Consider the following 27,762-nt stretch of genomic DNA (forward strand, 5'->3'; position numbering starts at 1 on the left):
TTGTCTTTCAGTCTATCATAAATCGATCCTACTAGTCAAAGTGACATTTCGAATCATATCCTATCAGCTGCTATTCTTCAATAAAGTCTAATGTCTCACCAGCTGAGACTGTCATAATCCTTGACGACTGCAAACCCTTTGTGGCCTGCAGTTGTGGTCTCAATCCTGAGAAAGATCACGTAGGTAGGTTGGAGAAGCAACGTTCTTTTTGTACACTCTGCTGTATTTCTTAATATGTACAAGAAGTGTAATTGTTTCAAGGCCCAATACCTGCGCCCGATTGTTCCCCATCATTTCTACGTCTCATATCTCAATACTTCATGAAGGTCGTCATCGCATTACTGCGTCAATTGAGCGCAAATCCTCCTGACTCGCTTGCCCTTGAAAAACAGAAGGACGCCCAACAAACAAAACGCCGCACTGACGGCGGCGTAGATCCCAAACGTCCGGACCGGGCCGAGGTTCGTAATGTACTCCGTGGTATGCTTGCTGAGCCCGAAACCGACCAGTCCGCGGGTGACGGGCAGCGCCACCAAGATCGCGCCGGCGAAGCTCGGGTGGCTGTCGATCAGGTACGCCGTGCCCACGGTGTTGACTCCCATCAGCACGATGAGGTAGCCGTCGACGACGGACACGATGGCCATCCAGTGGTAGCTTTCGGGGTTCTTCAGGACGTAGCCGTACAGCACTGTCAGGATCAGGGCTGTCACCATGGGCAGGATCCAGGCGAGGAGTCGCTGCTCCGGCTCGTGGATGCCGTGGTTCCGTCGGGCGGACACGCGGATGACGTAGTCGCTCATCCAGCCGATCACCGGGACGCATAGCAGGGCGACGAAGATTTGACCCAGCTGGATGAGGGAGACGGAGGTGTTGGCCCAGTTGTAGGGCGGCTTGACGAGCACCTCTGCATACGTCATCTGGATGGAAACGTCGATGCCCTGGAAGAGGCCGTTGTTGATGGCGACCCAGAGGACGTGGGGGAACAGGAACACCTGCCCGATCTGCTTCAGGCACAGCCAGCATCGAGACCAAGTCGGCTTGTGGACGAAGATTGTCAGGTTCGAAGCAAAGGTGCGCTTCTCGAACCGTTCGAAATCCAGACTCGGCCTGTCGTCCGCCGTGGTGTACTTCGGCCCCGGCGACCGGCTTCGGTCAAGGAGCCCGGCGCCATTGCTGCTGCTCTGCGCGGGCAGCAGGTTGCTCGTATCAGTCGGCTGGGTCCCCATGAAAGACTCAATGGACCGGTCGTACGCCGTCTCGGGGACGAAGAAGTAGGTCAGGACCATGGCGACGCCCGAGAGGCCGGCGAACAGCCAGTACCACGACCGCCAGCCCAGGGCGTCGGCCATGTACGACGACGCGATCACCAGGCTGGAATTTAGGAGCACCTCCGCGGACGCATAAACCTGGAAGACGCGCGCGCGCTGGTGGAGAAAGTAGACGTCCTGAGGCGTTTGAAGTTAGCCGACGACCCAATATAGCTCCGGACACGGACACTTCATGCCGTGTGTGCCATACCTGTAGGATGAGCAGAGCCAAGGCCTGGCACTGGGCTGCCGCGAAAGCTGCGACCATGCGCCCGCCGAGATGCCAGTAGTAGCTGCGGTTCGTCGCGCAGAGCACGGCGGCGAGGAAGAGCAGGACGTTGGATGCGAGAATCACCGGCCGTCTGCCCACCGCCACGGCGATGGGCATGGAGACGAGGTTGCCGAGCCCCAGGAAGAGGTTGGGGAATGTGAAGAGGTTCGAGATCTGGTCCGGGGTGATGCCCTCGCGGTCGTAATCCGGCATGATATACACAATCAGCGCGGAGAGGGCGGTGATTAGGCATACGCCGGATATTGCGTCTGTAAGGACCACATTGTGAGTCTAGGCCTCCGGAGATCGAATCTCAGTTTGACTTTTTGGCGCTGGGTTAACTTACACAGCACGATGATCGCCACTATGAGTTTCTTGTGCCATCCTGGGAGATTGAGAGGATCTGCGCAACGTCAGTGAAAAAATGTCCGTTATTCGCACGAGAGTTTGCCTAGCTTGTCTCTGGGAGATTGCTCAATGATGGAAAGACGTACCTCTCGGATCCGCGCTCGGAGTTGGAATGAGAATCACACCATCTCCCACAGTCAGCGTCGCCGTCCCGTCGAAATATCTGGGCCGCATCGTCTCCTTCTCCTCGGTCGGTTCAATCGCAATATCTTCGCCAGAAGGACCTTTTGCGCACTTTTCAACGTCAATGTCACGGTGATGTTTCTGAGCCCCATTGACAACGACCTCAGGAAGGGACCCCGAGGGGTCCGGAACTTTTTCGGAGACCATCTTTTCCAATGAGAGGTCACCCCCAGCCGAGCCTCGGCGCGGGTCCGAGATCTCCAGGACCCCTATAATAGAGGGGATAACTGATGGCTGAGGGGAAGTGGGCTGGCTTGGCCCAGACCGCGTGCTTTAGGGAATACTCCGAAATTGTCACGACGTCGTGCACAGGCGGCGTCTCGACAGGTGTTTGGCGGTGAACCAGCTGCAACGCATGAGCCAGCACCACTGCGACGACTATATGCCACGGCGGGGTTCTCGTGTCATATTTATTCTCTCATTACTCGAGCCGTGGTAAGAACTGCCGTTGTCTCTTTGGCAGAGGAGGGGTTACTCTTCACGATCTGGCGGGAACTCTACTCTGGTTCGAGGGGAGTCTATAATGCCAAGCCAACATCGTGATACAGGCCAACCGCCGAGTCGGCACCTACGCCAAAAGTCTGTATTCTCGAGACAATGCGTTACGGACGGTAAAGGCGAATTGCCATGCCATACCGTAGTCCTGTATGAGGTAAAGTGCGGTGGTGCGCGGACGCGCGGGTAGGACGGCAGAATGCCATTGTGCTACCGGACGGCGGTTCCATGAAAGCCAGGACATGGCTGCTTTATCGCCAATGTGTGGTAGCTGTCGGTGTTTGCCTGTATTCGTAGTAACGCGATCACATCAGCAACCTACTGAAAGTCAAAAAAGTGGTCGCTCACCGACAACGCTGAATAGCGTCGCATCGACCACTTTTCAAGCTCGTAAATTAAAGTTTGAAGCGCAACGCTTGCGGGGCGGTCCTGATACGTTTCCTCCACGCCGGGGTCTCCCATGAAGCCGTGCAAGCCGAACGGGCAACGGCCTCGTTCCGAAGCTGTGCTCTTCCGGCTTCATCCTTTCACCCCTTTCTATCGTCTTCCCTCCGTTGACTCGCCATTACGAGAACGACAAACAGCCTGTCAAACAGATCAGAGACGGCCTCTGCGCTCTGCAAGCGAGGGAATAAGAAGGAAAAACGTCGGAAACGACGAGAGAGCTTCTATCCCGTCGGCATCAAGCTTCCCTCTTTGGTTTTGGCCGAACTCCAGTTTACATACCTTTGCTCCCCTCCATCGCCGATTGTCAAAAAGAAGGCAGAAAAAAGACAAATCAAAGATCAGCAAGCTTCTTGCGATCCGGACGGTTAAGACCTCAAAACTTGGCCGAACCGGGGTTTTGGCAATGCTTACCAACAACAGGGCGGCAGATGGGGATGATGGGATCCGGTTGTTGGATGAGAAGGACTTTAGCACCGCCATCATCGAAACCTCAGAATGGCTTCCATCGGATGACAGGCGTTCCGACGAAGCTACCCGCTTTCTGGACCCTGAGAAGGCGGACGTTGACGCCGCCGGCGCCGATCACCACCCCGCGCCAGAAGCTTCGCCGTCCGAATTAGACGGCCGCGAACCATTCGATCCCATCTTGTGGTCCGCTAGGAAGCGGTGGACTCACATCTTAGTGGTCGCCTTCATTACATGCGTCACGTAAGTCCACACCTCCACCATACATGGCCGACATGCAAGCGGCGGGCGGCAGACCGCCCTCTAGACTTCGCGCCATCCTGCACCGTTGGTGTCAAAAAAAAAAAAAAAAAGAACCCCCGCGCTAACCGCGTGTCTTGCTTTTTTTCTCCGGGTACAGTCCCTTAGCCTCCGCCGTGTACACGCCGGCGTTAGACCAGGTGATCCGCGACTTCGGTATCGAAGACGACCCCTCACTGGCGCACCTGACGGTTTCGGCGTACGTGCTGGGGTTCTCAGCCGGGCCGCTGCTGATCGCGCCGTTGTCCGAGGTGTTTGGTAAGAGGCCAGTGTACCAGGTCAGCAATGTGCTTCTTCTCCTCTGTAATCTGGGCTGCATGGTCGCGCCGTCGGCGGAGTGGCTCGTCTTCTTCCGGTTCCTGGCGGGGTGCGCCGGGGCGAGCCCGATCACGCAGGGCTCCGGGACGGCGACGGACGTGATGCTGAAGCATGAGCGGGCGCGGGCGTTGTCGGTGATGGCGTTCGGGAGCGTCTGCAGTCCTGCGGTCGGGTCTGCGCTCGGAGGCGGGATCGCGCAGGTTTGGGGCTGGAGGGGGTGCTTTGGCTTCCTGGTTTTTATGGTGAGTTGCTCATGATGAGGCGGACTGATGGGCGTCATCTCATGTTCCCCAACTTGATAGAGTCATGCTGACTGGATGAAATAGTGTTTGATGAGTACCATCCTCACGCAGGTGTTCATGCGCGAGACGTACTTGCCGGTGCTTCGGCGCAAGTACGCCGCAATGGGCATTGTTGGTAACGTTGACGGTGAGGTGGACGAGAGCAAGACCGTTGCACCCAAGCCGTTGCGGTCGCTGCTCTACAAGGCGGCGATCCGGCCTTTGACCTTAGCCTTCGAGCCTAGTATCTTGCCAGCCATCATGGTTACATCGTTCTTCTACGGCCTCCAGGTTTGGCTGTACATCGATGTGCCGATGACTTACAAGACGGTATATGACTTCAACACCGCCGAGGCCGGTCTGGCATTTGCCGGCATGGGCGTCGGCATGTTCACCGGACTCCTCATCTTCGGCTTTCTGAGCGATGTCGTGGTTTCGAGACTTGCGCGCGGCGGTGATAGGCTTCCAGAGCACCGTCTCCCGCTGCTGAGTGCCGCTGCTCTCCTGGTTGTGGCTGGCATGATTATATTTAACATGACTGCTCGGCCGGGCGTGTCCTACTTGGTGCCCTTGTTGGGCGACTACATCATCGGCAGCGGGCTGTTTGCCATCACTGTAAGATACCCTCCGTGATGTTGCCTCTTTTTTTGGGGATTGACGGCTGACTTCTAACTGCAGATGACATCGGCCGTATACATCATTGACCTTTCACCCCAGCATGCGGTGGCCACCAGCGCCTCGCTTGCTCTTCTGAGATACCCCTCCGGCGCATTGTTTCCGCTGGCGGAGCAAGCTTTGGAAAATTTGACCAGCAACAGCACCGCAAAGTGGTTCATCACAGCCGCTGCGGTTTCGACAGTGCCACTTGTAGTTTGGCTGCAGTACAACTGCGAGAGATTCCGTGCCAGGCTGCGGCAATCCCTCTGAGGGAGGACATGTTCTTTTTGTGTTTGTCTGTCTTTCTCGGCATTTCATTTGACTGATACCCACTCGAGTTTCCAGACTTCAGAAGAGCACTGCATTAGGGGGATTCGAGCATAAGAAAGATATCCACAGCATGGGTTTGCGTATAGATAGACAGGATTACTCGCCTTTGGAGGAGAAAGAAAAAAAAAGCTTTGTGAAGAAACAGAAGCATGTTTGAATAGGGTGTAGGAATGAGTTGGACAGTACAGGTAGTAATAGCAAGATTCGTCGTTCTCCGACGATTGTACAGAGAGAACTCGGAATACGACTTGATTTCCACGGGAAAGCATGATAAGAACGACTTCGTCCAAGGAGCTCCCCACGATGGCTGGCGACTTGGAGGGTCTAGCATTGAATATGCCCTTCAAGGATGAAACTTTATATCGGTGGTGCACCCACCTCTACACCTCTTTGGTAAATAAGGTCACGTCACTGTCTTAGGTAATACCCTGATAGCTTCATAGATTGCTGGGTCGAGATGGATTTCTGCTTCATCCGAGCGACCTGCAACCAATGGCAACGACACTAATCGCAAGGACGTGGCACCCGTGGAGCTGGATTGCGCTAGGCCCAAATGAAACCAATTACATCGTCACGCGGCTCTTTCAACAAGCTGGGAGACAGGACGACCAACGCTTTCCCCACGTGTTGCAGCCACCACGAAAACGCGGGATGCTATTCCAGTAGCTTAAACACCATCCAGCACGCCTAGGTACCCTGATCCGCGCGCATCGCGATACCCCATCCCGATAAGAAGTCGCACGCGACCGCATTCTGCCACCATACCGCCCCAGGCACCCCAAAGCAATCCCTCCTCTACCCATCAACCAGGCTCTGCGCCGCCAGGACTTCTCATTGACCTCGATAACCCATCATCAGGCCTTCGGGAACGGGGAGGGAGTTCCGCCAACAGCCATAGCACCGCCGTTGCGGACACCCAGAGCTTCGAGCTCGACGACTACAAGCCCATTGCCGAGCGCAAGACCGCCGACGACCGAGCCGCCCGGCGCGAACAGAAGAGACTTTGGAAGAAGCAGTGGCTCGAGCAGCAGGACGACATGAAGTTCTCCCACAGCATCCAGTTTAATGCTGTTCCGGACTGGAGCAGTCATTACATTGCCTACAGCAACCTCAAGAAGCTGTGAGATCCCAATGCCTTCTCCAACCGTACCCCGAAGTCTCAGATGACTAATGCCTCGCTGTAGGATCTACCAGCTCGAGAAGACCGTCCACCAGACGAGCGCAGGCGATGCCGAATCGAGACCTCTCATCCGAAATGAGGAGCCGGAAGATGTCTTCAGCCGCGCACTCGGCGTAGAGCTGGAGAAGATTTGCTCCTTTTACGTGGCCAAGGAGGGCGAGCTCTTGGATGAGGTCAACCAGCTGCTTGGCGACGTCGGCAACTTCTCTTCGGAAGATGAGGAGGAGAACGGCGGGCCTAGGCGGTCGTTCGGCAGCGGACACCGACCGGGCATGTCGGGGACCAACGGCAGAAGATCCGAGTCGATCGATGGCAACATGGACGACAGCGATGACGATGAGGACGACGACGAGACCACCGGTCTGACAAAGAGCCGGTCCAGTCTTGGTGGAGGCAGACGCAAGACAGCTCCCAACCTCGGCCACTCCACGACTGAGCTGACGGCGTCGACCGAGCTGACGCTGGGAAGATCATTACGACGTTACAGCACCACGCAGGACGAGATTCCGGACCAGTCCTTCCTCTATTCGTCGAGCATCATGCTCAAGAAGCGTATCATCAGCCTCTATGTCCAGCTCTGTGAGTTTAAGTCGTACGTGCAGCTCAACAGAACGGGTTTCCGCAAGGTGTTGAAGAAATTCGACAAGATCGTGGACAGGGAGCTGCGCCCCAAGTACATGAGCACCCACGTCGATTCCGCCTACCCCTTCAAGGTGGAGAGCATCAAGACGATCGAAGAGAACATTTCCAAGATGGAAAAGGCATACGCTGAGGTTGTCACCAATGGCGACGAGAACCTCGCCAAGAGAGATCTGCGGTCTCACCTCCGCGAACATGTCGTCTGGGAGCGAAACACTGTCTGGAGAGACATGATCGGTATGGAGCGCCGTGCTGAAGCTGCCAGCTTGGGCAGAACCCTGCTGGCTAGAGACGGTTTGTCCGGCGCTCGACGACTTCAAGGAGATGACGAGCTCGCCCCCGTCACAAAGGAGGTGGTTACTCCCGTGGGACGCTTCGTCGTCCCGACCTGGGTGGCCAGCACGCCCTTGCTTACCCTTCTGATTGCGTTTGTCATCTTCTTCCTGCTCCTCTTCATTCCCATCATGGAGAAGCCTGAGCAGCAAAACTGTTTGGCACTGATTGTGTTCGTCAGCATCTTGTGGGCTACGGAGGTGAGTTCGATGGTCACAGAGTCGAGCGAGTCAGAGCTAACACACTCCACAGGCCATTCCATTATTCGTGACTTCACTGATGATCCCCTTCCTCTGCGTTGTCTTGACTGTCGTTCGCTCAGAGGACAAGCCGCATAGGAGGCTTGATTCCAAGGCTGCTACCTCGTACATCTTCTCGGCCATGTGGACACCCGTCATCATGCTTCTCCTGGGTGGTTTCACCTTGGCGGCTGCATTGTCTAAGTGCAAGATTGACAAGCGACTTGCCACGTTTGTTCTGAGCAAGGCGGGAACCACCCCCCGGACGGTTCTCATCGCCAACATGCTGGTCGCCGCTTTCGCGAGTATGCTGATTAGCAATGTTGCTGCTCCTGTCCTTTGCTTCTCCATTATCGAGGTTAGTCCAAATTACCTGGCACAAACGTGAATCTTACTAACACTGTTCCTAGCCAATGCTGCGCACATTGCCTTCTGAGTCCAACATGTCCAAGGCGGTCATCATGGGTATTGCACTTGCCTCCAACATTGGTGGCATGCTGTCGCCCATCGCATCGCCGCAGAACGTGGTTGCTGTTGGAATCATGAAGCCGGCGCCTACCTGGATCCAGTGGTTTTTCATTGTCATTCCCGTTGGCGTTGTCTCGCTGCTCGTGATCTGGGTTCTGCTTCTCATCACTTTCCAGCCAAGCAAGGGAACCACAATTGCCCCCATTCGTCCTGTGAAGGAGAAGTTCACCGGCATTCAGTACTTTGTCTCCATCGTAACGATTGTCACAATCGGTCTGTGGTGCGCCAGCCATCAGTTGGAAGGCGTCTTCGGAGACATGGGTGTCATTGCCATCATCCCCATCGTCCTGTTCTTTGGTATTGGTATTCTGACCAAGGAAGACTTCAACAACTTCCCGTGGACCATCATTATCCTGGCTGCTGGAGGCTTGGCTCTGGGCAAGGCGGTCAAGTCATCTGGCCTGCTGCACACCATCGCCGGCGTGGTGACCAAGGAGGTCGAGGGCATGAGCCTCTACGGAGTTCTTGTTGTGTTCTCGTCCCTGATTCTCATCATTGCCACGTTTATCAGCCACACGGTCGCGGCTCTGATCATCTTGCCTCTGGTGTTCGATGTCGGCAGCAACATGGACGAGCCTCACCCCAACCTGCTCGTCATGGGTGGTGTACTAATGTGCAGTGCCGCTATGGGATTGCCTACCAGTGGATTCCCCAACATGAGTAAGTCATTTTGGAATCCTTGCCTTGGACTAGAGCTAACTCTTCGTAGCTGCCATCATGAAGGAAGACCCGACCGGCCAGAGATATCTCCAAGTGAAGCACTTCATCAGCAGAGGTGTTCCCAGCAGTATCCTCACACTGGCTGTCGTTGTGACCCTTGGATACGGGCTGATGAGGGTCGCTGGACTAGACTAAGGGCTATCCCGTACACATTTCTCACATACACATGCTCGTTCATACACGTGCCACGGTGCATCTGGCATCGTTTTTGTTTTGCGTAAACTCGGAAAAGGGGATCATGAACTCGGAGATATCGGTTCTCGGATGAGTTCAGCACATAGATACTGGCATAGATAGCACTGGGCTTGATTTGGTTATTTCCTTGCGACTGCCACGTATGCAGCGCATAGTTTCGAGGGAAAGTTAGAATGGCGTGTCGAGATATTTCCTACGAAGCAGCGTGCAATTTCAAGTTATTCATCTATCCAAGCATTTCTTCAATAGCTGGAGCTTCATTCAAGCTGCAGTCGAAAGTAAAGTGCCTTAATGCATGTGAAGGATGTACAGCAAATCCCGATGTACCACTGACCAATCAGCAGCTGTTCCCAACAGATGTTGAAGGAGGTGGAGACTCGCTGCTTCAAGTGGAAGGATAGCAGCGGCGCTAGTCCCAAACGGGCGGCAAAAGAGGTCATCGGCTCCCTTGTGGGGACTTCGTCCTGACGTACGGCCGACGACTACGGCGTACCTTACCTACCTTACCAGCAACAAGCATCCAGCCATACCTGAACCGAAGCTCCAACATCTCTCCCGCGCGCGCCATCATGAACGCTTCTCTGCTGCAGTGACGAACCGGCGCAAACGAGACGAACCTCCCTACTGATGACGGTATACTGAATATTTCACACACTCGCCCTGCGGCCCGGCAGTCGCCATGCTCTCAGCATTTACAGCACGGCCGATCATAGAGCTAAAGCAGCGGGATAAGTCCAAGATTGAGACAATCCTCGCGCATGGTGCGTCGTTGCCCCAAATGTAGCCCGCCTCCTGCGTGATGACGCCCTCCTCTCACATATTATTTCACAGGCGACCGCGTCTTCGTCGGCCTCAACAGCGGTGCACTCCGCATTTACCGCCTAAACGAGCTGTCCCCTCCGTCACCGACCCAAGCCAATGGCTCCCAGCCCTCCGCGACGAGCCCACCGCCGGCAGCCAACAACAACCTCAACACCGCTCAACCGCCGCAGAAACCGACGGACCTGCTGCGTGAGATAGATAGATTCTCGACCAGGGCGATCGAACAGCTTGCTATTCTTAAAGAAGCTACTACCATCGTATCGCTGTCCAACTACTACGTCTCGCTGCACGACCTTCAGACCTACGAGCCGATCGAGCAGCTTCAAAGAACGAAGAATGCCACCTGCTTCGCTGTAACCTCCAACATCGTGAAAGATGCCGCTACCGGAATACCAGAGATCATCAGCCGCATGGCCGTTGCCGTCCGTCGGCGGCTGTTGTTATGGAGCTGGCAGGAGAGCGAGCTTAGCCCCGACGTCGGCGAGATCACCTTGCCGGAGTCAATACGAACCGTAACATGGGCCAGCGCGACGAAGATCGTCTGCGGCATGAACGCCGGCTATGTAATGGTCGATGTTATAAGTCAAGAGGTTGAGGATATCATCAGCCCGGGCTCTGCAACGTCGGGTCAACAAGCCAGCCGCTTCGGAGCGGTTAGCAGCGCGGGTATGGGGTACATGGGTCTCGGAGGATACATGCCGAAACCCCTCGCAGCGAAGCTGTCCGAAGGCGAGCTATTGTTGGCCAAGGATATCAACTCAATGTTCATCACCGATGAAGGCAAACCGGTTGAGAAACGACAGATACCATGGCAAGCGGCGCCGGAGCAGATTGGATACTCTTATCCCTACATTTTAGCTCTTCAGGCACCCTCGAAAGGCTCTCTGGAAGTGAGGAATCCAGAGACATTGTCGCTGTTGCAGACCATTTCTCTTCCTGGTGCGGCGCAGCTTCATCTTCCATCACCCAATCTCAGTCTGGCGCATGCAGGCAAGGGATTCCACATTTCTAGCGATCGATGTGTGTGGAGGATGGGTGCCACCGATTACGACTCGCAAATCGATGAGCTGGTCGAGAAGGGCAAATACGATGAGGCCGTCAGTATTCTGAGCATGCTCGAAGATGCTCTTTTGCGCAATAAGACGGAGACCCTGCGGGAGGTGAAGATGCTCAAAGCAGAGATGCTCTTCAAACAGAAAAAATACTATGACGCCATGGATCTGTTCAATGAGGAGGACGTCCACGCCCCGCCTGAACGTGTACTGAAGCTCTTCCCGCCTTCGATCGCGGGTGAGATGTCCGGATGGGCGCACGGTGCTCAGGAAGAGTCGGGCAGTGACGAGAGAGATGGCGAGGAAGAAGTCCATGGAAAAACCAATGGTGACAAGTCAGCCAAGGACGAACCCAGTGAGAGCCCGGCTTCCCCCGCGAGAGGTGGCGGTGTTGGCTTTGCAAAGCTTTTCATGGGACGAAAACAGGCACCCGCACCGCCGCAGTCGGACACGGCTTCCATCATATCTAAGAGCAATGCGTTGGACGTCGAAGTAACTGACAGCATCAAGGGAAGGTTGGCGGAGGACAAACCTCTCGAAGGTGACGATCTTCTGGCAGCAGTCAGGACGCTGGCTGGTTACTTGGTTGGGACGAGAACACGCCTACAACGTGTGCTTGACCCCAGTACCGGCAAGCTGAAGCGGTCAAACACCAATGGCTCGACCGAAGACGCGATGAAGGGCTTCATGTCACCAGTCCATGGCGAGGAGACGGGAAGCCAACTGGAGGGAGAGCTACTGAGAACTTCAAGGATGGTTGACACGGCTTTGTTCAGAACGTACATGACGACCAGCCCATCTCTGGCCGGATCTCTCTTCCGACTGCCCAACTTCTGCGACCCAGACGTGGTGAACGAAGCGCTTCTCGCTCATAATAGGTACAACGAGCTTGTGGACTTCTTCAGCGGCAAGAAGCTTCACTCTCAAGCGCTGGAGCTTCTCAAGCGCTTTGGAACGGCCGAGAAGCCCGACGAGACCGCTCCCGCTCTGCACGGTCCCCCGCGGACGGTGATGTATCTTCAAAACCTGCCGCCGTCAGAGATTGATCTGATTCTCCAGTACTCTGAGTGGGTGTTGAAGGCGGATCCAAAGCTGGCCATGGAGATATTCATCGCTGACTCTGAGAACGCGGAGACCTTACCCCGTGGCCGGGTAGCCCGCTTCTTGGGCGGCATCAACCCTTCATTGGAGGTCCAGTACTTGGAGCATATCATCAATGAGCTAGACGATACGACCCCAGACTTCCACAACCGTCTGGCGGAGTTGTTCATCAGACAGCTGAAGGAGAAGAAGAGGGATGACGAGTGGGATGCAGAAATGGAACGCTTCGTTGCGTTCCTCAAAACAAGTGGGCAATATAGTCTTAGCAAGGCATTTGGTCTCATCCCGCGAGACGGTACGTTTGACCACTGTTTGCCGGACTTGATGATTACTGACGTGATGCAGATCCGGCCTTTTATGAAGCTCAAGCTGTCGTGCTGAGCAACATGGGTTCGCACAAGCAGGCATTGGAAATTTACGTTTTCAAAATGAAGAATTATGCGAAGGCCGAAGAGTAAGTATTGCCTTATTTAACGTCTTTGCATTGGCTAACCTGCCCAGGTACTGCAACATGGTGCACAAGTCAAAGGAGTCCGCGTCATCGTCGCCAGACCGATCACGGTCCCCGGACCGATCGCGGAGACCGTCTTCAGCAGGCGACCTCGAGGACTCGACACCATCAATCTACCACACACTACTCTCTTTGTACCTGACGCCGCCGCCACCTCACAAACCCGCCCATGCGCCAGCACTCGAACTTCTCTCAAGGCACGGTTCACGTCTCCCAGCAGCCTCGACCCTCTCGCTGATCCCCGATGACCTTTCCGTCCGAGACCTTGAATCCTACTTCCGAGGCAGGATCAGGTCTGCCAACAGCGTGGTGAACGAGTCGCGCATTGTTGCCCGGTTGCGAGACACGGAGCTGGTATCTACGCAAGCCCTGTTGGTGCTCGGTGACGGAATTCCTGGTGGGCAAGGGGGACGCAATAGAAGGGTGGTGATCACGGAGGAACGCCTCTGCGGTGTGTGTCACAAGAGGCTCGGTGGCAGCACCGTGATTTCGGTATTGCCCGATAACAGCGTCGTCCATTACGGCTGCTCGAACAAGACGGCGTCGCACAGGCCGCAGAGCTCGCGGGCGGGAAATTGGGCTCGTAGGTTTTCGTAAGGGGTGTGCTGTAGGAGTAGGAGGAGCCGGGTTGATTGGTGCTGGGAGTTGGTTTCCTTCGTACATATTGGTATTTGCATAGCCAGGGCAAATGGGGAAGCGGCAGCATGATACAGCAATACCCCGTATATAAGGTGGCAAAGAATGTACGATGGCGCTCTGAAACGAGGCGTTGCGTTCGTTTTTCGTAGCTTCAAAGTTTTTGTCCCTTCTCTCTTACTCTCTTCCTCTCTCTCAGTCGTCGTTGGGAGGCGCCTCCTCGCCGTAGTTTTCCTCCTCGAGTGCCTCGTCGACGGCGGTCTTGGAGCCATTCTTGCCGGCCTCGCGCGCCTTGTCCTCCTCCATGCGCGCCGTGAGCTGCTTGTTGATGCTCTCCTGGGCGGTGTTGATGGCTTCGCGCAGGGACTTGAGGTAGGCCGTCTTGTCTTGAACGCCGGAGGTCGGCGGGGCGGGGATGGACTCCGAGTGGGTGAAGGGGTCGTTGGCGGGGGACTTGTAGGTCGCCGTGAATTGGAGGGCCGGAGCGGCGGCGGTGCCGTTTATTTCTGCTGCCATGGTTCTGTCGGTTGCAGCTGGTGCGTCAAAGTTTCGTAGTTTGGACGAGCGACGGGAGTGTCAAGGTAGGGGAGCGTGGACGCCGGCAGGGGAAGGGGGGGTTGGCGAGAAATGGCGATCGTGATGTGTGTCGTTGGAGGGGGAGGGGTCGGAAAAAGGAAGCATGGGAAAATCAATTATGACGAAAATCTGGCGCTGTGCGGCTTTGCGGGTGCGGCTACTTCCATTCCAGTGGTGGTGGTCCTCAATGTTCCGCTGAAGATGGGGACTGTCTTTTTTTTTCTTGCGCGCAATGACGCTGCGGGGTTACCTTCACCTGTTGCTGGATTTTAGCACCGAAACGGCAAGGCCCAGACACCCACCAGCCAGGCTAGCGAAGGCCAGGGTCGCAACCCGGCGGCGGTGCCAGTGATCCAACAGCACAAGGGGCTGGGGTGAGGAGCACCTAAGAGCGGGGGATGCTGTTAGTCGTCGCGGTGCCTTGGTTTTGGGTTGGTTCAGCCGTCCAGGGCGTCGGTCCTTCACCGCAAACGAAAACGTCGGCCGGCTTCTCCTTGGCAACGGGTCGCTTATCCGTACTCTGAGGTGCATTGGATTGGATCCGGGCTGATATCGATAGGAAGGATAGCCCGCATCTTTGCTTGCTTACACCCGAGCCAGACTTGCAACCAAGGCGCACGCGAGACGACCCAGACGAGGGTTGGCCTGGCCTGGTGTTGTGCAGACGGGATACACTACGTTGTCGATTATCCTGCATCAATTCCCCCAATCGATCCTGTCTATCTCACACGGCCGCCCTCGAGGCCCTTGAAGCCCTTGGACGCAATCAAAATCCACTCGTGGTATTGGATCGCTCATAACCACCACCCTTCCTTCTTTCCTCCCTGACCTCGTATTTTTTTGACCCTCTTACATCACCACTTCGCTTGTGCCAGCGCCCTCGCACCCTTCAACTCCTCCCACCTCGCCCACCTCACCTCACCTCACCTCACCCACCAAGAGACGAACAACCAACACAACCACCCACCACCCCTGCGGTCGACAGCAATTCAGCAAACAAACCTTGGAGGGCCGCCCGATCTCGAATCGTCCCAACTCTCCCAAGATGTAACAGACCCCTAACACATCCACGACAATGCAACCAGCACGACCCCCGCCCCGAGCGCCGGGCAGCTTCAGCCCTCTGCCGGGCTCGACAGCTTCCTCCTCCAGCGCACCGCCGCCGCAGCAACGTCCACGACCTCCCGCCCGCGCCGACTCCTCGAGCAGTGAAGAGAATCTCGCTATACACTTCGTCAAGCCACGGAGCCACGCACCGAGCGCGCCCACCGCCCCCTCCTCCGCGACGCCGATATATGCCCAGTTCACTTCCCAGGCCAACTCGAGCACCGCGAGCCTGCAGAACTTCTCGCGCCCGACCGCCCAGCGATCCGGCACCACACCCGGAGGACCAGCAGGTTCCATAGGAGGAGGAGGGGCAAGCGAAGGCAGAAACCATGACCTGAGCGTCAACACCCACATCGCATCCGCCGCCGCCCGTACCGCGAGCCCCTTGACGAAAGGCCACTCGAGGAAACATAGCCAAACGCCCGGCCTCTTCGACTCGACACTCCCGTCCACGAGCACCTCGAACCTCTCCCAGGTGGGCATGTCACAGCCTGCCTCCGTCGCATCGTCGTCTACACATCAGCACCAGGTACACCACCACCACCAGCAATCGAGTCCGGCCCTTTCAGCCAGCCAGATCGCGGCACAAGCCGCCGTCTTGCAACACCAGAGCAACCAACAGAACCAGCAACAACTACAACACGCTCGACAGCGGTCGCAGACCGTACCGAACCCCAACGGCGGCGACGCCGTCGACAACGTGAGGAGGGGAAGCGGCGCGAGGGGCCCACTCAGCCCGCCTATGCTAAGCCTGACAGAGGCCAGCGCTCCACGAGAGAGTGGTTTTGGGAACCAAGGATACCACAACGGCCTGCTGGGTACTTCGGCCGCGACGACAGCAGCGAACGCCGCCTTTCCACGGTCGGGGCAGACATCACCGGGTCTATCTCAGTCTCAGCAGCAACAGCCTCAACAACAACAGCAGCACATCGCCCACCAACAGTCACAGCATAGCCCAGTTCACTCCGTCCATCCTGTTCATCCCCCGCCGCAACTCATCCCCGATCCGAAACCGGCGAAGCCAGAAAAGTCCAAGGTGAAGCTCTTCTCCCGCCCTGTCAAGATCGGCACCAAGGGCGATCCCAAGGACAAACCGCTCCCGAGCCCCAGCAAGATCGGCAGCGCGCTCGCATCATTACAGCGCGGTAATTTCAGCACCAGCAGTCTGATCGATACCAGCGGCCAGTCCATCTACAATCTCAACAACTCGTCTTCTGCAACCATCCGCGCCGTGCCCGAAACGCCCACCATGGAGAAGCCAGAAGGGCGAGAAAAGGAAAAGAAGCATCACTTTCTGTCGCGGCAGAAGCACAAGCTCAAGGACGAATTCCACCTCCCGCTGTCGTCCGCATCGAGCAACTCGAAACCCACAGACCCCAGTGCCCCGTCGAGTTTATACAGTTTCAACTTACCCCCTAGTCCGGCCCCGACTGCAACGTCGTTTGGCAAGGGACGTCGGGACAAAAAGACTGAAAAGGAGAGCAGCGGCCTCGGCGTCGAATCGAGTTCTCTCCCATCAGAATGGCCTGGGCCAAGCAGTCTGCCAAGTCTGACGCACCAGTCGTCGTATCTCTCGGAACCAATTGATGCAGGCAAGTACGGCCTCAACAGCATGGCGCTCGATGATGCATGGCCGTATCTCAAGGCGAAGATGCTCGTCATCTTTGAGGGCGAAGATTTGCGACAGCCCGTGGAAGACTTCAACAAATTGGTGACACTGCACATACAATACTGCATCCAGCGCAGATCGCCGAATATTATTCTGGAGGACCTGCGCGAACTTCTTGCGACCGGCTTTGCCTCATTGGACCACACCCTCAGGCGCACTCAGGAAGACAAGGTCATTCCGGCGCTGGTGGAGATGTGGCTCATCACCTACACCTCGATTTTGCCATACATGCAGGCCGTTTTCCTCCCTTTGGATCTCGAATTCTCCGGCTGCGGTGTCCTCATGAACCCGGACCAGGCCCGCGACTTTTGGGGCGGCGTCAAGGCGGCTCCGATGTCTACCGATGCACCGCATGTAAGACCGGCCTCGGCCGTCTTTGACGTTCGCCGCATCGTCCTGACCGCATACCGCGACATTGTCATCCTCCCCCGGTACGAATCACTCAAGACAATATTCTCCCGCCTCTCACTCGAATTCCTGCCTTCGTCATTTGCCTCAATGGCACTCGCTTCTCCCCTCCCGGATCCTGCGCTCTCGTCCAGCCCCGCCGACACCATGAGCATGATGCGCCCGGGGACCGCAATGAGTCTTGACCCGTCTGTGGCAAGCTACAACTCCAACGCGACGACCCTACTCGGCGATGCAAGCTCCGGGGCTGGCGGACGCAGTCGTGGTCTCAGCAACGTCAGCTACGCCAGTGCTGGTAGCGATGGGCAACTCCGGCCCTTTACCCGTGAGCAGAACGTCGAGGACTCGAAACAGGTCACGGAGATGGTCGGTCGCATGCTGCAATGCATGAGCATTCTCGCCAGCCTCGGGGACGTCGCGGGAGACGGCAACGACGAGGGGAACAGGCGGATGGAGGAGCTCTGCCGGCTGCTCAAGCTCAACTGGCTCGGCAGGGGGCGGACGGGTAGGAACCGCCGTGGTATCGTCGGAGGCAGGCGGCGGGATATCCCCGAGTCTGTACGGGAAGGTTTGCGCGTGATTTAGGAGAGGTAACGGACTTGGTGGGTTATTGGGGTGGTTCACAGAGGGCGCGCGGTTGCAGCGCGCCTTACTTGTCATTCGTTCTGCTTGGCGTTCTTGATGGAAGTTGCAAAAACAAAACACACGGTGTATGGCTACGGGGGATATACCTCGCGAAAAGAAAGAGTGTTTGCCTCTCTTTTTTTGTTTTTTGGGATTCTGCGGGGTGGGCATTGGGAGTGTTTTCTTTTGGGATGCATGGCAGTTGGGGATGGTTGGCATAGATGAATTTGAGAATATTCCACAAGGTGAATGACTTGTTTGGTTTGCATATTTGATGTGATGTGATGTGAGGTGAGATGGTGCGTGGTTAGGAAGGTGTCCACTGGCTGGACGTCCCCCATTGTGAAGTGAGAGGTGAAAGGTGAAGGACGTCCTCTACCATGTGGCATGGACGATAAGGACGTCGACCTCGTTGAGGTCTTGATACTCCGAGTCACGATGCCATGTCACCTGGAGCTTATGGACGATACTGGATCTTAGAGATCTGGATCTCAAACATGAATCCAGAACGAAAGAAAGGTGTATTGCAGCGACGCCAAGTTGGAGGTACGGAGGTTGTCTTCTGTTATGAAGCGTAGAAACGATGGTTGTCACCTTGGGGAAAAAACATGAAATTCCAAAGGTACGGCACATTCGCAAGGTCTGTCAAGCACATTGGTCACGAATGCATTCTGAGATGAGGTGCGAAAAACTATGATCTTTATTTGTTCTAATAAGAGCCATTCGAAATATCGCAAAGCAAAATTTTCCTGTTCTTTGCACATTGTCAGCGAGAATGCTCAAAATTCGAGTTTTGCTGCAAAGTGATGGTGAAGGTGAAAGTGTCAGATAGTGATTACTGGCAAGTAACAGGCTCTCCTGCGACGGAGTGCCCGAGTAGACTAGACTTCTTCATGGTCGATTCGGTTGGGAAAAGAAGACATGTTGATATAATATCATCATTCGGAGTTTGGGGGGATGTGTGTGAAGGGAAATTTTGCTAGTGGCTTACCTGTTAGTAGGAGGCGCAGCGCAGGAAGCCCGAACGCTCTCTGATCTGCTCTGCATTGAGCTTTTGTCAGGTGGTGTGAGCGATCGAGGCCTGCGCTGGCCGGGCTGGAGTTGGAGAGGAAGTATGGCGTTGGATGATGGGGAAAGGAACGAAGCCTGTGATGCGAGGGAAGAGTTTTTATAGATGCGGCTCACGATGGGAATTGTGGGGCCAGGCTCGGTCGAAATTTTTCTGGGGCACGGGCCTTTGGTCTAGAAATCTGCTTGGGGAAGGAAAGATTGGGTGTCACGTGGTCGGCGTGAGCCATCAGCTTTAGACCGAAGGTCATGTGATTTCGATCGGAGATTAGCGCCGAGGAGCCGATGTCTGGGACTGGGGACTCAATGGATCCCCCGCTTCCCCCAAAATGAGGTAAGCTGATTGGATCCCGCGCGGCCCCCTCTCTGGGTTCATGTCACCAGACGATGAGAGGACTCGATGAGGGAAGACAGCGAGAGACAGAATGTGCGAATGGTGTGTGTCCGGGTGGTTCGGGGAACACGTGGTTGCCATTGAGGGACGCAAAAGGCAGAAACGGATAGGGCAAGACGACGCGATTCCAGCGGTCTGTTCTGCGAGGGCCATTTGTCATCTAATGAACGGGGAGGATGGGAGGCATTTTTTTTCTCTCCTTGCCTTGCTGCCCCCGTCGGTGACCATGGCAAGGCAGAACCTCCTGCCTCCTGCTTTGCGACAGATGCTTCAACCCCTTGGGACGCGCGGGTCGCTGAAGAAAGACAAAGCTTGCTTTGCTCTTGATGCATAAGCCGCCTGATCGCCGGCCGTTGTGGATAGAGGCATATTCCCGCGTTTAAATGGAGCTTCCCGCCACCTAATTCCGGCATATCCATGCATGCTGTGCTCGATAGATGCGTAGCGTACCGCTATAATGGAATAGAAACCCGCTTTGCCCATCCAAAGAGGGCAAAGGGCGGGTTCGGGCTGGGAGGTGCGTCTGGCATTGGCAGTTTGGCATGCTGGCCGCCCGCCCACCTCTCGCGCTTCCTTGCCGTCCCAGCTCTGTTCCTGTTTCCCCAGCCCGAGCAGCCATCCACCATCTGCTGTGCTCTCTGTCGTCTGCTGTTGCTGTCTCCTAGCAGGTGTTGTAGGGAGAGCTCTCTGTGACGCTGCGACCTGTCTGCAACACCACGTTGAGCGCCCCCTCCAATCACCGCCCCTGGGTCGAGTGTCTGATTCCTTAATTTAAATTTTTTCTGTCTGTGATTATTTGATGTGTTTGGCTTCATTTGGTTCTTTCGGGGTTCCGAACGTCAACTTCGTCCCGTGTTGCGTTTTAGACACAAGAGGACCACGTTAGCTTTACACGACACCCACCCAAAAGACGAACGGAAGGAATAGGACTTTCGGTTTCGCTGTCTGCCCGCTGAGCAAGAAGGACGTGGACAAGGGGAAAAGAAGCTCGGGCAGCCCACTTTGAGTCCTTGCGTCCCTTCTTCAGCCCACCGGCTACCTAGCCAGACAGACAGCGACAGACGGACAGCCAGCCGACCCCAGCGCGCTGGCACCGCACGCGCTACGGATACGCTGCCACGCTGCTGCCAACCTTACCACGCTACCCAGCCCAACCCACTCAACCCCCCAAAATCCGCAATTCATCAGGTCCAGCTAGCTAGTACCTTACCTCTGGACCTGTACCGCATCTCGCTCACTCTCCCGTCTTCCTGGTAAGGCGACGCGCGAAAAAAAAAAAAAAAAAGGCTTGTTCCTGCTCGCCAGCGCAGCACATTGCAGTGCTCATCTCTCGCTGTTTCCCGGTCTCTCGACGTGTGCAATAAAAATCGGGCTTGTTGGATACCTTACAACATAAACTCGCCGCTGCTGCGAATGTCGTCGTCGACTACGTTTGCGCCTGCGTGCTGAAGGAAAAAGAAAAAGGCTCTGGGCCTCGTCGTCTTTTTCCGTCCACCCACTCTCTCACGAGACCTCTCAACCCACTGAGTCTGTCCGCTCGCTTCGCCTCACCTCGCTCCCGCTATCTCGCGACCCTTCGACACCACGTCGTCGTATCTCTGACTCTCGCACACTCTCTTTCTACTGCATCTGCTCTGCCTGTACGGGCCCCAGAAACCTTTACCTTTGCGATAAACCAACAACTCCATTTTACCTTCTCCGTCGCCACGCCACGCTTTTTTTCCGACCCCCCGACTCGCTCGTCGCCCGTCAGTCTGTCTCGCTGCCTACCTCTCTGTCTCTCTCGCTCCAGCAGCTCAGGCTCTTCCACTTTCGCACACACGCACACCTACTATTCCCTCTCTCTCTCTTCCTCCCGCAGGCTTCCCAGTCCCAGGCCCAGCACCCTTCTCCCCCGTCATCGGGCTGCCTTAGTCGCACCCACCCACTCCCCGAACCCTTTCCCATCCAGCTCTTTTGTTTGTCGTCGCATCCCCGACCAACTTCCCTACCCAAATTATCCTTCTTCCCGCCCCCGTCCTCCGTCCTCCGTCCGCCACGTCGATCATCGATGCCTTCTCGGTCCCCTTTCGCCTGTTGACCCGGCCGCCCAAAACTTGCACCATCACGACGGGCAAAAAACGACTTGCTCTCCTATCGCAAACCCCGATAACGCTAGTCGAAACCCGCCAGCCCACGCAACCCGCATCCGCGCGATTGAGAGACCACTCTCCCGCGTCTCGTAAATCCCGAACGCCAGCTGCCCCCATCGCTTCTTCGCGTCGCGCCATCGCAACCCAAACTCCCACGCTCGCATCCCACCACGCCCGCAACGCCCTCGTGTTTGCTTTGCTTCGCGGCCGCCGATTGCCCATTTCTATTCGAGACGAGAGCCACGTTTGGGTGTTTTCTGCAGGCGCATGAGATAGTGCGGAGGGAAGAGACGTCGATATCCACGCCGTGGATTATCGACACGCTGAAGACATGATGACGAGTATGGGACCATCTTTTGCAGGTCATCCTGCCGGCATGCAACAACATCCAGGCGTACCAGGCCATCCCATGGGCCCGGGTATGCCTCACAACCCAAATCAGCAAGGCCCGCCGGGCGGTGGAATGCCTCACCAGATGCACATGGCGGTATCAGGGCCTGGTGGTCAGGTCAATCCAAACCAGTTGATGGGCGGCATGCCGCCGGGTGCTGGTGGTCCGAACGCTCACGCTTTGCAGCACCTCAACCCCCAGAACCCAATGTTCCAGCAGAACCAGTTCGCCCAGAATTGTATGTTTGACAACTCTCCTCGTCCCCCTTCGTCCTATGTCCCTCCCCCCGCTGACCTCGACGTACAGTCAACAACCCGGCCGCGATGGCGCATGCCACCCAAATGGCGCAGCAGAGGTTATTCCAGCAGCAGCAGCAGGCTAGGCAGGCGCTCATGGCTCAACAAGCCTTCAACGCGAACATGGGTGTCAATGGCATGCCTATGGGCATGCCCATGAACCCCCAGATGGCGGCCCAGATGGCGGCCATGAGGCAGGGCATGCGGCCGGTATGTATAGCGCGCCCGCGCGAATGACCAGAATGTTGACAAAAATCTACAGCAGGCGCATACTCCCCAGGCCCAGGCGATGTTGGCACAGCAGATCGCTCTCCAGCAGCAGGCTGTCGCGCAGCAGAACCAGCAGATACAACAAGGCCAGCAGCCCGGTCAGCCGGTCCAGATGAACCCTCAACACATGCAGCTGCAGCAGGCCCAGATGGCTGCCTCGATGCAAGCGCAACAGCAAGCTCAGCAACAGCAGCAGCAGCAGGCCCAGCAGCAACAACAACAACAACAACAACAACAACAACAACAACAACAGGCGCAGGCTCAGCAGCAGCAGCAGCAGCAACAGCAGCAACAACAACAGGGTCAACAACCTCCAGGCCAACCCCAGCAGCCGCAACCTCAGCCCCAGCAAACCCCTCAACAGACACCGCAGCAGCAGCCCGCGCAGCCCGTCAACCCGCAATCTGCTGGTCAACCCACTCCGTCGCAAACACCAGGTCCACAACCGAATCAACAGCCGCAGCCTCCCCAGACTCAGGCTCAACCGCAAGGCCCCCCTCAAATGCAACCTCAGCCTGGACAACCTCAGGTGAACCCACAGCAGGCCGCTGCCGCTCAGGCCGCCATGGCCAACAGCATGGCTCTCGCACAGCAGCAGGCCCAGCAGCAAAGGAGGGAAGGAATGAAGGGACATTGCTTGCTGAAGCTCATGCAGTTCAGCGAACACTTGAGCGGTTTTACTGTACGTCGCATTTGGAAGCTACCGCAGGCATCGTGCTGACTGACTTTTAGGGATCCAAGGGCAAGGACGACCTCACGTACTGGAACATGTTCGTGAGCCAATTCTTCTCTACCAAGGGTGTCTTCCGTCACTCTGTCCACATCACCGACATCGAAGATCAAGCCGACAAGCAATACGAAATCACATACCCCGCGCTTCCACGATACTTCCACACGCACTTCGACAGTGGGATCAAGAACATGCAATTGATCATGGAGAAGGGCACCACGGATCGACCGCTGCCCGGGGATGGCCACTGGATTGAGAACACCAAGTCGAGTCTAGTTTACTGGTTCGACAACGGCTCTCACGTAAGTCTGGCTTCGTCTCTCTGTGCTGCCATCACTAATTCGGATAGCTTGTCGCAAACGGTACCGTCCGAGCTCATTTCGACGCGGAGCAGAAGATTGAACTCTTCGAGTTCTTGACAAGCAGCCACGAAGAATACATCTCCCGCAAGGCCGTCATTGAGGCTGCGAAGCCCGTACATAACTGGGTCAAGGAGTGGCACAAGGTGAACTCCCAAGACAGCAAGGCCTCTCCGGAGATGAGCAAGAAGGGCAAGGCCAGGATGATGAAGTCCCCGCAACACCCCCCTCCCGACGCTCTAGTGGACCTGCCAGAATCGGCTGTGAAGAGGGGCATGGGCGTTACGGAAGCTGTCTTCCAATTCCTCGAGGTAAGCGTCGCTCACCCGTGCATGCATACGGATCATCGACACTAATGATGACGTGCAGATTGCTGAAGTGATCGGCCAAATGAACCCTCTGTTCTCCTACTGCCATGCTCACAACAACCTCGGCCCGTACGCCGCCCTCGAGCAGTACGTCAGCCAGATCAATTCCGCGCCGCAAAATATGAACGGTCAGGCCATGCCCGGCCAGGGCCCGCGGACACCCAGCTTTGGGCAGTTCCCAATGGGCGCGAGCCCAGCCCAGCCGCATATGCAGCTTCCTGGGTCGCCTCATGTCACCGGTAGCCCTGCTCCGGGCCATATGCAGGCACCCGGCATGCAGATGCAGCAGAGCCAGCAGGGAACCAGCTCCAGCGGACCTAGTGCGAACACATCTCCGGCTTCCAACAAGCGAAGACGTCCCTCTGGTGTAAAGATGGAAGAGGATGGTTCCTCCGCCCCTACACCCGGCGGCCCTCAGGTGAACGGTGTCCAGAACAAGGGCAAGCCGCCCACGCCGCGGATGCAAAAGAGGCTGAAGGGCAACCCGGCGTAACCTTGAGGCTCACGTCGTCATCAAGGTTCTGCTCTAATACGAGCCTGGACAGCCAGGCTCAGTAATGCCTTTCTTATGTCATCATTATGCAGCATGGCGGCGTCTAGTGCTTGGCTTTTTGGCTCTGGGATTCTCAGGGCTGTTCATATTGCGGGTGTTCGGCAAGCATATCGGTCGTTCGGTGCTGGCTGGCGATCATACCCGACCAAAGGTCCTCGCGCGTTCTCGTTCGATGGCCAGATCTCAATCTCGGGGGGCAGACAAGTTCCTGCTCGTTCACGAGATGAGACGTCACCAATTGCCTGCAGCGCATTGGGAGGTCTAATAACGTCAACGGCGCACTCGTGGTTGTCGAAGGGAGCAAGGGCAGCAAGCTGTCGCCCGTCCCGAACGAGACGCGCAGAGGCTAATCCGAGGTGACATTTAATGTTGTCCGATTTGTGCCTCCACACACACAAAATCAAACTCCCCCTGTACGATATCATGCTCGACCTATTGTCCAGATCGGGCTCACTGTTTCATGTTTATTTTCCCTACCTCTTTAGGTCGCGAAGCTGTTGATCCTTGTTTCCCGCCCAAACCTCGATAAGTCTTACCAAACGTCTCATAGTTGTATTTGGCGAGGAACTAGTTTTGAGAAAGGGGAGGGAAAGATGATGGGTTCCTAAAAAAAAGAAAGTTTTGTGGAATTTCCTGGCGGAAGTTTTATCAAAGGGCGGCGGAGGGATTTGGTGTTTTGTCGGCGCAGTGTCTCTTGTCTATTGTCTCTCAAACGTGCTTTACTCTTGCTATTGCTCTGCGTACCTCTCTCGTCTTTTTGGTTTTTTTTTTCAAAGTTCTTATCTCAAATACCTAGTCTCTTGTCGGAAAGGAATATGCATACCCAGATTTTTGACAGGAAAACTTGATTAGTTATTGTCTATATACGCTTTGGTGATGCGTGAATCTGATTTGGTGATATGAGTGGTCCGACGGTTGAATCTGCCTGGAAAGGTTGGTAAGTTGGGGGCGTCTTCAAGGATAAGGGAAGCTCGCGGGGGTGGGCTTCCAGCTTGCAGGATGCTCTCTGAGGGGGGGAGTTCCAACGCCGAGAGATGGGTTGGTACTTCAAGAATTGGAATATCTGCTGATATAAATACTGGGAGAGATCGCATTATAATGGCAGGACACGGATAAATTAGGCAAGGCCTTTCGGTTGGAGAAAGTGATGAAGGACGAAGGCGAGCGGATGGGGTTGTTGTTTTTGTGCTAGGAGCCCCTCGGGTAGGTTTTGCGCCGGGGATCTGGGTGTATTAGAACAGAAAGCAGTGTAGAGCGGATCGATTGGTTCAATCTCGCCAACTTCTGCGGTATTGCCGCTGGTTTTGTCGAGAAGGGATACGGGAGCAAGATTATGTTTATATATGCTAGTGGGGGTTGGCAGTTTGAAATTGTGCTTGGGAGCATGAAGAGGGTGGTTAAAAGATGGGGATGCGATTGTCTTTTTTCTTTGAGCGGCAGAATCATCAAGGCTTGAATCTTGGTCTAGATGGTATATCCTTAGCTCCGCACAGGAGCAACTGAAATCAGCTGTCCATGTTGTGGGATCCTCGCAGTAGGGTCTCTCATGAAGTGTGATCGGTTTAGTGTTGTCTATCTCTTGCATCCTGAGAGTATTCCTGGGTGCACATGAAGAGACTGTTCGTGAAGCTGTCTATGCTGCTCCGGGAGTGGTAGGTGGGCTGACTGGTTGGTGTACGAGCAGTATTGCGTTGACTTCAGGTTGGTCGTTGCTGCCTTCAATTTCTCAGCATAGCATTCATTGCAGATCGCGGGGGCATTGGTTGGTGGGAGATCTGCATTTATATATGCCATCTAACATAGGGCCGGCCGGCCGGCTTTCGTATTGTCTTACTATGTATGTATGCGAGAAGCCCAAAAGGGAGAGGAGAGAAAGAAGAACGCAATCCTTGCGAGCGATGGTGTTATCCGCACAGAGTTTACTTCAATGTCTCTCTGATAAGTTTCTCACAAGACGTCTCACTTGCGGGGGAGGAAGTAAGAGCATATGCTCCTCGCCGCCGGAATACGAAGATGCGACTGGGGGTGACGGACGAGTGAACAAGATGATGCGCCTTGTGGTATTTTTTGAGTGAGAGAAGTGGCTGACTACGGTAAAACACGATAAGATTTCAATTCGAATTAGTCCAAATTAGACGTTTTACGGTATTTCTCTTGTGGGTGCGGTTGTGTCTGACGATAGTAATGCCAATTTATGTACTTCTCACGGAATGTCAGCGGATGATGACTGACGCATGTTGACTGAGGATTTGCAGCTATAAATTTCTGGCAAGAAACCCAAATAGGTTTTGAGACAAGAACACAAAGATGCCTAGGTGGTGTGGCCGGGTCAATTGTCAGTAGGCAATTTTCGCTGCCAGAATCCCAGCACAGCTTGTGGGGATGAGTGTACTCCGAATGCGACTAGCTGACATGTCTGTTTTCTGTTGGCGGACTTTGATACCAGAGGGAGTAGATCCATTATGACAGAAATGAAGACGAATTAAGCATGTAAAGGAAACGTAGACTATCCTGACTGTTGAGTGATTGTTGCATAGTCAGTGCTAATGTCCATCCATGGAGTTAGGCTGCCACGCTCTTTAGGACAACAAGGTCAGAGCAATCACAATCGTGGAGAAACGAAACGAAATTTGTCACACTGAGAAAGCTTTTATATTACAAAACTGTCTCGGGCAGTCCGCACGGTTGAGCGCTTCAGATGTGTGTGGTGATGGTGGGCAGTACTAAGGAAGTGGTCATGATGTGGAGCAGTATAAAAGGGCGTTTGAATCTATATGTGATCTTAAGAATAGTAGAATTGGTAAATGGCGTGTACCATCGCCATGTAGGTTGCTTCTAAAACTAAGACAAGCGCAAGTTCGTTCTTCACTACATTTCAGGGGTAGCGAGTTGCATTCTCGAAACGAGTGTCGATCGAGTATTCTATCTGCTGTTATCGAATACGCAAGCAATGAGGGAAGGCAATAGACTTAGGGATTGCGCCTTTCTTTATATTAGGTCAGGGAAGGCGCTGTAATACGTGTGAGAGAGGTAATAGATGGATTTAAATGACGCGAAGACCATAATATTGTGTTGTGGCTTGATAGAAGTAAAGACACCTGTGTCGCTTACGTCGTTTTAGTAGCGCAGTAGAGATAGGTTAAACCTAAAAGAAAGGCATTATACAGTAGCTGATAGGTCCTCCGCGTATGGAATCACCCCACAGACAAATCAGTTTCGAACGTCCGCGCGGGTAATGCGGAGCGATTCGGGTGATCCCGATGTCCCGCAAACAACACTTCAAGATGCTAGTATTGGCAGCGTTCTCTTTCATTGCCGTCGGTCTCTGCGACTCTCAGTGTACACCATCTGTTATTCAAGTTTGTTGCCTCAGCAATCACTTTAGCACGACAGAACACT

At 55.2% G+C, this 27,762-nt stretch overlaps 6 protein-coding genes across 6 annotated transcripts; 4 read left to right on the forward strand and 2 right to left on the reverse strand.

Moving 5' to 3' along the window:
* Positions 1–338: 338 nt before the first annotated feature.
* Positions 339–2,316, reverse strand: COL26b_001272 (uncharacterized protein; the record flags this gene model as incomplete). Its single annotated transcript, XM_053174226.1, has 3 exons — positions 339–1,445; positions 1,519–1,847; positions 2,073–2,316. The coding sequence occupies 3 exons, from the start codon at positions 2,314–2,316 to the stop codon at positions 339–341; spliced, it is 1,680 nt and encodes a 559-aa protein (XP_053041936.1).
* Positions 2,317–3,514: 1,198 nt separating this feature from the next.
* COL26b_001273 (uncharacterized protein) lies at positions 3,515–9,236 on the forward strand (the record flags this gene model as incomplete). Its single annotated transcript, XM_053174227.1, has 9 exons — positions 3,515–3,819; positions 3,977–4,436; positions 4,521–5,090; positions 5,154–5,302; positions 6,361–6,582; positions 6,647–7,814; positions 7,867–8,211; positions 8,264–9,041; positions 9,091–9,236. 9 exons carry the CDS (start codon positions 3,515–3,517, stop codon positions 9,234–9,236), a joined length of 4,143 nt encoding a protein of 1,380 aa, XP_053041937.1.
* A 739-nt stretch (positions 9,237–9,975) lies between these two features.
* COL26b_001274 (uncharacterized protein) lies at positions 9,976–12,729 on the forward strand (the record flags this gene model as incomplete). The annotated part of the gene is made up of 3 exons (XM_053174228.1): positions 9,976–10,057; positions 10,128–12,566; positions 12,617–12,729. The coding sequence occupies 3 exons, from the start codon at positions 9,976–9,978 to the stop codon at positions 12,727–12,729; spliced, it is 2,634 nt and encodes an 877-aa protein (XP_053041938.1).
* An 884-nt stretch (positions 12,730–13,613) lies between these two features.
* Positions 13,614–14,161, reverse strand: COL26b_001275 (uncharacterized protein; the record flags this gene model as incomplete). The annotated part of the gene is made up of 2 exons (XM_053174229.1): positions 13,614–13,938; positions 14,118–14,161. The coding sequence occupies 2 exons, from the start codon at positions 14,159–14,161 to the stop codon at positions 13,614–13,616; spliced, it is 369 nt and encodes a 122-aa protein (XP_053041939.1).
* Positions 14,162–15,069: 908 nt separating this feature from the next.
* On the forward strand, positions 15,070–17,763 carry COL26b_001276 (uncharacterized protein; the record flags this gene model as incomplete). The annotated part of the gene is made up of 2 exons (XM_053174230.1): positions 15,070–15,576; positions 15,649–17,763. The coding sequence occupies 2 exons, from the start codon at positions 15,070–15,072 to the stop codon at positions 17,761–17,763; spliced, it is 2,622 nt and encodes an 873-aa protein (XP_053041940.1).
* Positions 17,764–22,128: 4,365 nt separating this feature from the next.
* On the forward strand, positions 22,129–24,303 carry COL26b_001277 (uncharacterized protein; the record flags this gene model as incomplete). Its single annotated transcript, XM_053174231.1, has 5 exons — positions 22,129–22,293; positions 22,349–23,035; positions 23,086–23,385; positions 23,433–23,753; positions 23,812–24,303. The coding sequence occupies 5 exons, from the start codon at positions 22,129–22,131 to the stop codon at positions 24,301–24,303; spliced, it is 1,965 nt and encodes a 654-aa protein (XP_053041941.1).
* Between the last annotated feature and the right edge of the window lie 3,459 nt (positions 24,304–27,762).

Source organism: Colletotrichum chrysophilum (genome assembly GCF_026319265.1).
Source record: "Colletotrichum chrysophilum strain AFK26 chromosome Unknown scaffold_5, whole genome shotgun sequence".
NCBI lineage: Eukaryota > Fungi > Ascomycota > Sordariomycetes > Glomerellales > Glomerellaceae > Colletotrichum > Colletotrichum chrysophilum.